Source organism: Orbicella faveolata, unplaced genomic scaffold (genome assembly GCF_042242905.1).
Source record: "Orbicella faveolata isolate gen_17 unplaced genomic scaffold, um_ofav_v1 contig_34, whole genome shotgun sequence".
NCBI lineage: Eukaryota > Metazoa > Cnidaria > Anthozoa > Scleractinia > Merulinidae > Orbicella > Orbicella faveolata.
In genome coordinates, this window is record NW_028301563.1 from 11,594,284 (window position 1) to 11,607,899 (window position 13,616).

The 13,616-nt window shown below is 38.5% G+C and overlaps 1 protein-coding gene and 1 pseudogene across 2 annotated transcripts; both read left to right on the forward strand.

Annotated features, from left to right (window-relative positions):
* The first annotated feature begins 488 nt into the window (after positions 1-488).
* Positions 489-3,118, forward strand: LOC149104769 (fibroblast growth factor 2-like). The gene is made up of 3 exons (XM_089271014.1): positions 489-1,264; positions 2,556-2,659; positions 2,869-3,118. Exons 1-3 carry the CDS (start codon positions 1,147-1,149, stop codon positions 3,049-3,051), a joined length of 405 nt encoding a protein of 134 aa, XP_089127140.1. The 5' UTR covers positions 489-1,146; the 3' UTR covers positions 3,052-3,118.
* A 1,979-nt stretch (positions 3,119-5,097) lies between these two features.
* LOC149104770 (RAD52 motif-containing protein 1-like) lies at positions 5,098-9,550 on the forward strand (annotated as a pseudogene). Its single transcript, XR_016201249.1, has 6 exons — positions 5,098-5,227; positions 5,327-5,405; positions 6,400-6,542; positions 7,145-7,267; positions 7,731-7,881; positions 8,728-9,550. The product of XR_016201249.1 is annotated as an RAD52 motif-containing protein 1-like (transcript).
* The last annotated feature ends 4,066 nt before the right edge of the window (positions 9,551-13,616 follow it).

The following is a 13,616-nucleotide window of genomic DNA, read 5'->3' on the forward strand; positions in this document are numbered from 1 at the left end:
GACAAATTTGGCTTCGTTTTTGAAGAGACTGAAAGTTTTCCCTTTCCAACAATGACTTCCACCTCAGTTGGAATTATTGAGAAAGGGGTAGAGAACTTTACTTAGTTATTTGCAACGTTGTTTGAAACTTTGCACACCCTGCCTAGTTTTACTCATTTGCCGAAAACGTTCTTGTACTTTTTGTGTAAAATACATTTTTACTGTAGATTTTTTCACTTTCCTATCATCTCATTTAACATATACTTCCTTTCCCCATTATATTACTCAAGCATTTTTCAGTTTCAAAAACGAGGCTTTCATAGCATGTGGAAGAAGCCCAATATAAAACTACAAATGACAAGTCCTTTACATGTAATTGTCGTCTGAAAACTTAAAGGAAGGAAACTTCGACTTTTATTCAAAAATAGGGCTGCGTTTGTAAAGTAAGACACTAAAAGGAAACGTGACCCACGTCTCAAGGCAGCCACCTCCACCGATAATTTACATATAAGAAAATATTTGATGGTACACAAAGGCCGTCAGTAAGCGTTAATAATTGGACAATGTCCCCAGGTTTTCTATGAGCTCCTTGTCAACGAGGCCCAGCCAGTTGTCTTTCGCTCATACTTCACGAGCGGTCAGGAAATTTTTTTTCTTAGGTATCGTTTAAGGAGAAATTCCCCTTTCAAAAGTGTCGTGTGTGCGATCGTGCCCTGTTGTCATTTAAAGAGTTTTTGTCGAGGGCTCATAGACTATAGCCATAGTTTTTGCGCCGAGCCTCATATTGAAACAGAGGCAAAGACCACGCCATTTTGAAACAGAGGCAAAAGGCATATCCCGTCTCGGCACCAGGAAATTTTCACTTTTGAGGTCTAAGGCGGCGTCTCAAATGCTAAGCACGTCAGTGTTAGTTTAGTCCCAACAAGGATGCGAGAAAGTTCCTCAATAAGCAGCCGCTGGCCAAAAGAAACGATGTAGAGGAAAAATTTACGTGCCGTTCCAAAAAAATTGAAAATGCAAAGGGAATTGGCAGGGTGAGTGAAAACGAAATTCTTTTAACTTGGTAAGCGTCAGTCACGATTAATCGAGGTGTGCAATAAAGGTAGACTAGTACACTCAAAATATCTTCAGCGTATCGCAAATCCACTTACAACAACAACAAACGACATGGTTCATTTCACTCCTTACACGTCGTCACCGAAGCATTTAAAATGCAGTCATGGCTTCTACCTCAGAGTAAACGAGAACGGCGTACAGGGAAGCCGGGACGAAAATGATATTTACAGTGAGTAGAGAAATTTATTTCGCTAATTATAAAGTAACGTATAACTTACAGAATGCCTGCGTGTTACATTCGTGCCTAGGAATTGTAACCCAGCCAAAACTCAAGTGAAACGTTTTCTTGGCATTTTTTAGCCATTTATTTCCGAGAGCGATCATTTTCTTATTTCTCTTTACGATGTTGTTACATTGTCAAGTAAGCAGGTGAGGAGATTAAAGAAAATCATCAAGCAAGGAAGGGATGTCGCCTTTATATAGAGTGATATTCTCTAAACTTACATCAAAGGAAAAGCGTAATAGTCAGTTAGGAGTAAAACTTCTTTAAATCTACATGGCTTTAAGCAGTTTTCAGTTTCAAGAAATCCAGATTTGCATTCGAAAAGGCCGAGTGTCAATGAAAAAAATGTATTTTTGATGTGAACTTCACTGAGGTCAGGTACTACTTCTTGAAACCAGAAGAAAAGGAGTTCTGACGGTTATTGAAAATATAGCATTGTCTACGTGAAACCAGACACGAAAAAGAAAAACACGATTACGGTTATGAACTTAATTTTTTGACCAATTGATTGTCGGCCAGTTTTCCGCTTTCAATGTTAATTAAATAATTTGGTGGAACACCAAAATCGTAATTCGTTGTTGATGATTTTCACTCTTTGTCATTCGCCGTACATTGCGCTGTTCTTTTAAAATGGAATACTTGGAAGGCGATCTTAAGTAAATTGGGTAGTCCTGTTACAATATTGGGTTACCTGTGTGCAATTGTCTACATTGCAATCGTGTCCTTTGGTAGCTTTGTTATACAGTTACAGTATTAAAGTGTATCGATGCTTTGCACGAAGTCATCAGAAAATCAGAAAACTAGCTAGACAAACATTATGTTACTGACTAAGATGATTAATTTAAGTTTTTCACTTTCTCGCCATAGATCAATGCCCAACTGTTTTAAGACGTTAACTTAGCTTGAGCCTGTGATCCAATCGAAAACCAGTACTTGTTTTTATAGGCGTCAATTGACCATAACCTGAATGTCCAATATCAAAGATGTACGCTGTAAACCAAGGCTGCATGTTTCGGTCGACTTATTAGCAAGAGTATGGCCGCCATATTGCATAGTGGTCGTTGTCGTAACTTTGTTAAAAGAAACCTGCAGCACTAGCATCCCATTCAGAACCAAACTAACACTGTACTTAGGCAACAGGTCCCAGTTGTTCCATAATACACAAACAGGAATCAGTGAAACACTGACAGTTGTGACCCAGCCGCAGCTGCTATTTCTTGTGTTTCTTTGTCAATAGTTTTCCTTGTAATGGAGTTCATGGAGGCCGGTGTGGTCAGGATAAAAGGAAAAGCGGCAGGAAAGTACATTGCAATGAACGCAAACGGAGAGTTATATACCACAGTAAGTAAGAACTGTCTGGTTTTGAATTGAATTGTCTAGAGGACGATAGTGTTTGGAATAACTGGGTAGAGACTCAAAAACAATATCACTGATAAGGGTGGGGTTCGAAGGTACTATTTTTTTTTTCTTTATACTTGTTGAGTCTTGATCTTGCTCTGACTCAATCCTATTACATTACTTTTTTGGTAACTCTTTTTAAAATTCTACAGACCTCCTCATCTCGGCCAGAATGTGTCTTCAAAGAGATTTGTGGGACCGAGTGCACTTCGTATCAATCCATGCTCAATCCTGACTGGTATCTAGCGCTGACGAAACAAGGCGAGGCGAAGTCTGGACCCAAAACTAAACGCGGTCAGAGGGCTGTTAGTTTCATGAAAGAATCTTTGCTGTAAGATGATTGGACAGCGACTGATTCACAAAGTTGACTAACTTGTAAACAATAAAAAGATATAAACGTAAGCGTGCTCGATCTAATAAGGCCACCGTAATGATTCGATTTAGCACCCTTCTTCCAATACGCGCTCCCTAGACGAGTACCGTCTTTTTTTTTTTAAAAGCGCCCCTGATTCCAAGAAACTCCCCCATGGCGAAGTGACATTCAAGACAGGGTTATAGAATAGGCTGATTAGACCAGTGAATTATGACTGCGCTCCCATCTGAACGTAATATAGCCTGCGTGACAGGCGTTCAATGGTGAAGGAGAGGGGGTGGGGGTGGGAGAGTGTTCGAGCAACGATCGCTGAATATCCTGAAAGGCAGTTCTATTTTGCTCAGCCGAAATTTGGCAGCAGTTGTGATTTACGGTATTCTGTCTTTTAATTTCTCTACCTGCTCACGGTTTACGCCGGACTCTTTGTGACAGATAAGATTTTTGTCCTACATTGATTCCCTTGTTTTAAACTTAGATAATAATAATAATATACTGAAACCCCTTCTTGCTGGACAAAACACATTTTCTGTGGACAAGATTTTCAGTGAGACTTTGAAACATTTGCAATAGTCGTTTGAGTTTTTCTGGCATATGTTTTCTCCCTTGTCAAATTATATTTTGCATTAGTCGTCGCCATCCGGTACCCCAGTATCCTCTAGCGCGACACAGATCGCGTGGACAAGGTGTCAATCCGTATATATTTGGTGTTCCAGCGCTGATTGACTGATTTCTGACAACTCGCTCCGCGTCGCATCAGCGGGGTTTCTTGGGCTCTAAGTGATGCGGGCAGGCTCTTCTTCCTTTCTTCCTTCCCTACTTTCTTTCCCACGAAGAGCCTCGCAGTCTATGGGTAGCTGTGTAACTCACGTCTGGCTCAGTTATAGCCCTCAGTTATAAATGCTAAACAGGGTAATCACTCACTCGTCCTCTTAACCCTTTGTGAGGTATAAGCTCGCAACTTTCCTAACCTTGTTCCCACGGTCCTCTCTCTTCCTCCCTTGGGTTTTCTCGAGGAAGAGAGAGGGCCCTGAAAACGAACTTGCATTTTTCGATCTTTTGCCGCCTTCCACATTTCTGGTCATGTAAGGCCCGTCTCATCTCAATTTCGAGAGTTCTCCGCCATGATGTATTTGGTCTCCTTAGGGTTTTACCTGACATAGGGCCTTATATTGTGTTTAATACGTATGCACTCATGGAACAATTGACTATGAGCAACTCTGTATACAGTAGTGAAAGGTACACATAGCCCTCCATAATTTGGACATGCGCTGTTGGGCCCGTTTTGTCTCCCTCTGTAGTATTTATTTCATAATTAAAAATTACAATGAAAACGTTCGTTGGCTAAAAAATTTCTAAAAGAACATTAGCTTTCGGCTGTCGATCTACAGCCTTCGATGGATAAAAATGGAATGCAAAAGGATAAAGTATATGCAAAAAGGGCGAGATAAAGATAACAAGAAGAACAAAAGCAAAGTAAAAAGTATAGTATTCTTTTTAAACAATAATCACCTAATTTACACATTTTTACTTTGCTATTGTTCTTCTTATTATTTTTATCTCGCCTGTTTTTGGATACATTTTATCCTTTTGCATTCCATTTTTATCCGTGGCGGGCTGTAGATCGACAGCCGAAAGCTCATGTTCTTTTTGAAACTTTTTAGCCTGCGAACGTTTTTATTTTAATTTTAAATTATGTCTCATCCTGGCAATCTTTAATAGTATTTATTTCATTTGCCAAAAAAGTAGCCACAGATTTCTGCTAATTTTTTTCTCAGTTATTGAGGATATTGAAATTATTAAATAAAAAGTGGGGGTCACCGTGCTCGTTTAAGAGAAAAGGGGCACTTATTTCGCTATCGAGCTTAGTTTGAGGGAGTTTGAGGCGCTAATGACGCGAAAATCGTACACAATTCAAGTCTCAGGTACACAGAAAACCACTATATGATTGATACACCACAGGTCAATTTTTCTACTAAAATACCGCTGAGTTATCGGACGATACGCGGGAGCGCGGGAAGTTCAAAACAAACATGGCGGACTCATCAGTTGAACTAATCGAGTTTTTTCGTCCTCATAAGAATGAAGTTAATCTGTATGTCACCAACATTTCAAGACGGCTAGAGAAAGAAGTGGTACAAGTAAGGATTTCTTTGTGTATAATAAGATGTTTTGCCATATAATATGGACAAAAATGGTGTACAACTGAACAATAAGAATTGTCGTTTTCAATGATTCAGGTGAAACTGCTTGAAATATTTTCCCAGTTTGGATTGGTGTATGAAGTACAAGTGATCGATTCATCGGCTAGTTCAGAAGGTAACTTATTTTTCTTGTTCTAATTTTCTGATTATAGAAACTCTTTTTAACGTCAGAACTGTGAACACTGAAGACTTGGATACTTTAACAAATTGACGTCAGTTTTTTATGTGTAAAATGTGTAGATGGAGTGGCCCTATACAGTAAGCCTATTAATTTTCTTAGGTGATTACATGATTTTGACTGCAACTTGCTCAGCATAAGTACTTGAAACTTAAAGGAGGCATTTCAGAGCCACTTTCAATGTCAGACAATTTTGAGGTTTTCACTCTATCAGCAACTGCTAAGTAATGGAAATGATAAACCCATTAAAGAATAATAAGTATAACATTGTTGCTAGAACCAGAAGCCTATCACCTGGTGTAGGTGATATGCGTCTGCTAGAACCCATTACCAGTCTGTCAGTTTAAGTGTTTTGCCTTAGCTGAATGAGCTACAACCCTGGTCTAAACTAGTTGTGACAAAAACTATATTGAAAAAAATATTATCATTTTTCCATTTGTACTGAGTAGATTCCAAAATGTCATTAAATAAATGGAGCTTATACCCCTCCCCTGACTTGTAATGTTTGTAATCATGTGGTTTTGGTGGGGACGGGGATAACACAAGAACTTTATCCTTTGGTTTTCAGACCAAAACAACATTGAATGGAGGTAGTGGGGGGTGGGGGGGGGGGGGGGGGCACAGTGTGGTTTGATTACATCATAGTATCACATGCAATTATTGACAATACTATCTCGACAGTTTTTTGCAGGGTTGTAGGTGTAGCTAAGTGCACTGACCACTATAAACATTCAACATGTGTAAAATTGGTTTAAACTGTCTTAACAAGCCAACTTGGGATGATCCATTTTTAATCTGATTACTTCCCCACCATGCATGAGAAGGAACCTAATCAAGGCTGCATGTAATAAACTAAAGTAAAGTCAAAAAGTGATTATTACTTAACTGAGTGATTATCTAATAACATGAAAATTATCATTTTTGCCATCAGCTCCTGAGGAGTCCACTGTGAATAGTTCTGACCTGAACTACAGTTCTCTATATGCCTTTGTCAAGTTTTATTCAGCAAGGGCAGCCAAAAAGGCAAAAGAGAGAATAAGTGGGAAGAGACTTCTAGGAGGCCAACTTTTAAAGGTCAGTTTTAGTTTTCCCTTGTGGCAGAGTTCTCATGGTAATAATGTTCTTTATCAACTGTTGCATAATTTTTACGCCAGGCCGGGGTTGTTTAAAAGGTGGATAGCACTATCCACTAGGTATTAAAATCGCTATCCAGTAGATAAGTGTTAACAAAACAAACCACGCTATCCACTGGATAGTGATTCATCTGGTGGATAGTGTTATCGACCTTTCAAAGAATCCAGGCCAGAGGGCTTAAATGTCCTGGACGTCAGATCAAGTTATTTGGGTTTGAGCCCTAGCCAGGGTCATTGTGTTGTATCCCTGAGCAAGACACTTAACTCTCACAGTGATTCCCTCTACCTAGATTAGATCTACGTGTACAAATGGGTACAGGTGATTTTAATGCCACAAGGGGTGGGGGTGAGTAAATCCTCTCATAGACATGCTGTCCCATTAGGGAGGTGTCAAAATACTCCTGGACACTTAATACTACAGAAACCAGGATGTGCTCTGCTGGTAATTGGACCTCTAGGTCCAATGCAGACTTTTTTACCTGTGTACGATGTTATCTGAGTTAGCTTTAATTAAGAATTTATTGGTTAGCATTGTATATGCAGGTCCAGTTTGCTCAACGGAAAAAGTTCACAGAAGTTGTGCGACACCCTTTGTACATGGCAAAGTGCACAGTGCTTGCTAATCATTACTTTGGATTTAATGGATGGTCAACAAAAATTGTTCAGGTAATGGAATCTTCCTTTCTTCATTTTGTTATGGTCACTCAGAAATGGTGATTATTTATTTGTTTGTTTGTCTTTGAGCTTTAAATACCATCATTAGATCTCTTGTTTAGGGTAGATTACCTAGTACATAATAGCTTTACTAATTACTGGCTACCAAAGTCAATTATCTGAATTTGTAAAATAAAGTCGTTGTTGATGTTAAAATTCTGATGTATGATTTCTAAATTTTTGTGAATTAGGGTATTCTGAGAGAACCTCAGTCAAGTCCAAACACTTCCATTTGGGTAATATGGGTCACCACAATGGTGTCATCAGTGCAGGCACTTACTGTAACTCTTCACGTTTAGTGACTTAAGAGGAGTGTAGCCACTTGCCTAGGTGAGGAGCCACTCCCCTTCATGTAACAGAAACATGGAAAAGAAATTGTTCCTCTCACAAGTTTTTACTGTTGCACTTTTTGCAGCTAGAGAGGCTAGAGAATAAAATTGATAACAGTGATTGTCAGGAAAAGAACAATTCTTTGTATAGATGTGTGGTTAGACTGGAGATTAAAGATTGTGAATTCTTTTGTGATGGCACTGGGCATGGTGGAGATCAAAACACGATAGAGCAAGGTTAGTACAGATTGATGGGCTGTCAGAGTGTCAACACAGATATTTTTAAATTCAAACAGTGGCTTGAGGATGTTCACATGAATTGTTTCTGTGCATCCTGACTGTGTAGGAAAGTTCTCACTCTACATCATCAAGTGTGTGCTAAGTAATAAAATGAACAATAGCAGGGGAGATGGCCATTGCTATGGATTTAGCGATCTTGCACGTTCAGTGAGCCCTATTTTTCTTTTGATAGATCACTTCCTCTACTGATTTTCTCTGTTTAGCAAAAAAAGAAAGAAAATCTATCAATTAAAAGTTTGAATTTTTTGCAAAATGCACCATCGAATTCTGTTCTTTTTAGTTCTTTGTTTATCTGTGCAGTGGTTTCAAATGCCTCTTGAAGGGTTAAGTTATGTTGGCAACATTTGGAATTATTTATGCAACAGACCCACTTTTACGAAATATGACCAATATCATTTACCTCCGTTGACTCACCTTCGATATTTAAGACCATGTAGACCATCTGTAAACCATGCTGAATTATGTACGCCAATTTGTCACATGCTTTGACTCTGAAATGAAGTTGCTGACTCCCAATTTTTTTGCATTTTTGACACAGGTAACTCATTATCTGACTGCAGTAAAAATTTTAAAAAAATCTATTTACTGGAAATGTTCGTGCGAACGTCCTTAAGCAATGGTATCATAATCTGTCAATAGAGCAATTGTGAGAGTCTTCTATGTGGAAAGAAATTTGTGTCCAATAGCCCAAGGCTAGTAGATTTCTTTTGGAAACTTTTTGAGGAAATAAATATTATGTGACTTTTCAACTTGCAAATTCTTTGTAAATTTTATGTTTCACAGAAAAAGACCCTGCCAAAAGACTTGAATTGCTTGGATATCCCAAGAAACTGGCCCACAGACATGCATATGAAAATGCATTTAGAAGAGTGATTATTATATCTTTGGAAAATGGCAAAGTTGGAGTAGAGATAAACTAACAAGACATGCCTGATTGCAGTTTTGATGAACCTGCAGAGGATGGAATTGCTCATGTAAACTATACTGAAGAAATGCCTGTCAGTGATTCAGATGAAGAACACAATACACCATTAGAACTTCAGAATACAAGTAACTCTTCACTTGCTTGTAATGGTGTTGAAAGCTGAAATTGAACTTAATGAACCTGGAGAGGAAGGAACAGGTCTTGTAAACAGTAGTGAAGAAATGCCTGTCAGTGATTCAGATGAGGAATACAATACACCATTAGAACTTCAGAATACAAGTAACTCTTCACTTGCTTGTAATGGTGTTGAAAGCTGAAATTGTACTTAATGAACCTGTAGAGTATGGAATAGTTCATGTAATCCATATTGAAGAAATGCCTGTCAGTGATTCAGATGAGAAACACAATACACAATTAGAACTTCAGAATACAAGGAACTCTTCACTTGCTTGTAATAGTGTTGAAAGCTGAAATTGCACTTAATGAACCTGGAGAGGAAGGAACAGTTCATGTAAACCATATTGAAGAAATGCCTGTCAGTGATTCAGATCTCCTATTTTTGATTCCAATTTGAACTGGAAACCATACTTACACGAATTGAGCAAGAAAGTTTCAAGAGGTATTGGAGTATTATCTAAAATTAGATATTATGTAAACAGGAATAAATTATTACATCAATTATATTATCCACTTATTTACCCCTTCCTCACCTGTGATTTATCAATTTGGGTCAATACTTATAATTCTACTCTTAAACCTTTAGTAATTGTTCAAAAGAGGGCTATACATATTATAACTTTCTTGAAACCAGATGAACACTCTGAGCCTCTTTTTAAGGACTTAGAGATTCTTAAATTAACTGATCTTGTCCTTCACAATGCACTTTTCATGCATCACTATTACTATAATCTTCTTCCATCTTCTTTTGAAAATTGTTTTCTTTTAGACCATATTGGGTCAAAATTTTACATTTAGGTTGTCTCTTTTAAGACTGATAGAATACAGACTGATAGAGTACAGTGAACATGCATTTTTTCTTTAAATTTTCGTAGCTACTGTTGCCAGGCAACAGTAGCCATAATGTTATTCAATGTTTTATTCATGTGAAAAATCAATTTCGAGGAAAAATCTGGCACTTCCCAGGAATGCAATAATGTGACAACACCTTATTATCCAATTTTCGCTCTATTATCTGTCAAGAAGTCCCTTACGGAAGGCTAAAAACGAAAGAAAATTTCAGACTTTTTGCTCCAAAAGTGGTCGCGGTCGCTTACGAGAGGTGGTCACTTACAAGAGGTTCCAAATATAGTGATTTGATGGGGAAACTTTTGGTATTTTGGAAAGCTGGTCGCCAAGGAGAGGTGGTCGCTTATGAGAGGCAGTCGCAACCGGAGGTTCCTCTGTATTTATTTAAATCAACAATTAAATGGACACTCAGGATAATTTTGCTGCGTTTTTGGTCAAAACAATTATCATTGTAAATCTGTCTCTAGACCTGGGTATGCTTAGGGAAATCCAAACCTCCCGGGGGGGGGGGGAGGGGACTCCCATATAAAGAGGATGGGGGTGATCTTCTGAAATTTTGAAAAGAACCCCTAAGAGGTACCAAGATCCTGTTTTGTGGGCGTGGCTTAAATGTTTTTCACCCCTAAGAGGAACTAATTCTAAAACAACACATTATCTCTTGTTATATGATTTTCGGATCAATACACCAAAAGGTACGGCAAAAGATCCCGCTGTGGACCTTTTGAGGCTGAACACCTTAAGATTGAGGTACCAAAACCGCTTTTTAACCCCTAAAAGATACGATAAGCAACCCCGTCCTTTTTATTTGAAAGTTCGTACGCTTTGATACACAGACGAGATGAAACGCAGATTGAAGAAATTATACGAAATCGAAAAAGTTAAACATTTAGCCAGTGCCATGTAATAAGAAATCGACTAATAGCGAGGTGTGATAAAAATACGGTTTTGCTTTCGACTCGCGTTAGTCATTTGAAGGCGTTTTGCGTTTTACGCCTTCTGGTCGCTTGAAAATTGGGGCGAGAGCAAAAAATGGAGGGAGTGGGTGCTGGTGGGGCGAGTGAGAGATTGCGGAAATGCTGTTCATTCATGCACAACAAATGCTACGAAGGCGATGCGACATCAAGATGCGACATGTTTGTTTAATCGATGTTTGGCAGTCTAGGACCATTCTTTCCAAAAATCGGCGATAAATGGTGATGGTCAGTAGCCTGCAACGTTCTTTCCAGAGGTAAGAAGTGTTTGAAGGCCTTAAAGTATTTATACTTGTTTAACTCAGCTCGTATTTCATAAATAAATATACGCACGCTTGTTAAATAGGATACGCAGCAAATTGTATTCCAGAATCTTAATAAAGTTAGATGTTGAGGCTGTTTGAAGGCTTGAAAGATCACGAGCCTCATGAAACAAAAGTTATTAACGTAAGTTAAGCTCGTGTAGCACAGATCTGCTCGCTGCAGATGAATTTTGTTATTTTCCCTGCACAGTCATGATCACCCTGGGTGCTGGTATTTACATAAGCTTAAGTTACTCAAGTGTTAGAACTACTTTGTATTATGTGTTGTTTACTTTAAAAACACATGAAGCTATAAAACTGAAAAACTTAATTAGAGTTGATCCACACTGAGAACAAAACTTTTTGTTTCAAAGTTTAACAAACAAACCTGTGAGCACATAACTTGTAGATGGTTTGTCTAGCAAGGACAAAATAATTTGTCTGGGGTGGGGGTGGGGGTGGGGGCTGGTTACAAACTTTTTGTTCTGGTGTCTCAAAACCTAAGACCTATTAGACCCCCTCTGAATCTCAAAAACTGAGACCTAAAAACCCTCCTGAATCTCAAAAACTACGGCCAAAGACCCCCTCCGAATCTCAAAAACTAAGACCTAAGAGCCCCTCTGAATCTCAATCAAAGTAGCTATGAGCCACTCTACTTGGAAAATGGATCGCCCGTAAACAATGACAATTTTGATGTCTCTGACTTGAGGTTTTAATCAGTGGGATAAGTTAAAGTTAAAGCCCACTGGCAAAATGCAACGGTAAGAGAATACAGAAGGGGATGTAACACTGTTGAACACATTCATGAATTTATTCGTGATCCTCATTGGAGACAATTATAAAGAAAGTATGGCTTCTTGTCTGATCAGCAAAGCAAGCATAATTGGATTCTCATTTCCATTCTTTTCTTTTTCGTTCTTTATTTTCCCAGGCGATATAAGTGATTTTTTCTTTCTTTGTTACCTTTTGAGAGATCTTTGAAGTAAACAAACATTTTTCAACATAGAGTCATAATACCACAAGGACAGCACTGCGGGTTGTCCCCTCAACAAAGTTCCGCTCAACAAAGTTAAGCCCTGTTTGGTGGGGTTCCTGCTTGGATGGGTTAGCAAATATGAATACCCTGTGTTATAATATTTTCTTTTTTTTTTTCCCCCTTTCAAAGGCAATATTAGTGACTGCTGAACTGCCAGTCTTGTGTAATGTTTTTTTTTTCTATTTATCAACTATTTTGTTCATATCATTGTACCGTGTCTGTATTCATCTTCGAAGTATTTATTTACAATACTGTATAAATTTTAAGGAAAACGACCACTTTTTTAAGTTTAAAAGACATGTTTCGACAGAACTTCTGTCATCTTCAGTTGAATGAATGATTACAAAGCAAGTTGAATAATAAGTAGGCAAAAATGCTAATTAAGACAAATAGTAACAACAGAACGTGAAAAGGTGTAAATTAAAAGGATAATTTTAGATTTACATGGTGTAATTGCTGATTGAGGCAAGGTAGTTCTTTTTGAATATGGATAGCCTCCTTTATCTTGAGCTGAAAGCTGGTAGTGGCGTGATCTAAAATATGAAAGCAGTCTATTGAACACAATGAGCGACAACGTTCAGAATTCTGAAGATGTTTGAAGATGTGAGAGGCCTTATCAACGGCTAAGTGCTCACGTACGCGTGGGGAAAAATGTCGGGAGGTTTCGCCGACATAACAGGCATTACAGCCCGCACATGTAAACTTATAAACTACACGTGAACGAAGCCCGCCGTGGATAGGGTCTTTCACACCAAAAAGGTTACCTATCTTAAAGGAAGAAAAAACTAATTTGATGTCTAAATCATTACAATAGCGCTTGATTAAGTGTCGAATCTTCTTCTGAGTGATGACAGAAAATGGCCTATGTACGGCAGCTTAAAGTAAAACGTGGGCGAGGTGGTAAGGGGGTAGCCCCGGGGACAATGACTGCTATGGGCCCCAGTGATGTGTCGGTTTACTTGGCGCCGCACATCCCAACTGAACACTGTGCTACAGACACTTTTACTTTTGTACAGGACATTCAATCTTTATCTATGTTTGGCAAATTTATGGTTTCCTTCGATGTGGAAAGTCTCTTTACTAACATACCTCTTGAGGAATGTATTGACCTGGCGGTCAATTACATTTCCGAGGGCAATCCTGACCTTAAGTTAAGTAAACCGGAACTTAGAAGCCTTTTCACTGTAGCCACCGCCCAGACCCATTTCTTATTTAACGGTTCTTTCTATGACCAAATTGACGGTGTGGCCATGGGGTCTCCCCTTGCTCCCGTATTAGCCAATCTTTTTATGGGACATCATGAAAAACTATGGTTGGAAAATCAATGCTCTAAAATTTTATCTTATCGTAGGTATGTTGACGACACTTTTTGTTTATTTCACTCGGAGCACGATGCTGTTACATTTTTTGAC

Coding starts and splice junctions, on each gene's coding strand:
- LOC149104769 (XM_089271014.1), top strand. CDS start 1,147: ATGGTTCATTTCACTCCTTACACGTCGTCACCGAAGCATTTAAAATGC. Junction 1,265..2,555: donor GGACGAAAATGATATTTACA/GTGAGTAGAGAA, acceptor CTTTGTCAATAG/TTTTCCTTGTAATGGAGTTC. Junction 2,660..2,868: donor ACGGAGAGTTATATACCACA/GTAAGTAAGAAC, acceptor AAAATTCTACAG/ACCTCCTCATCTCGGCCAGA.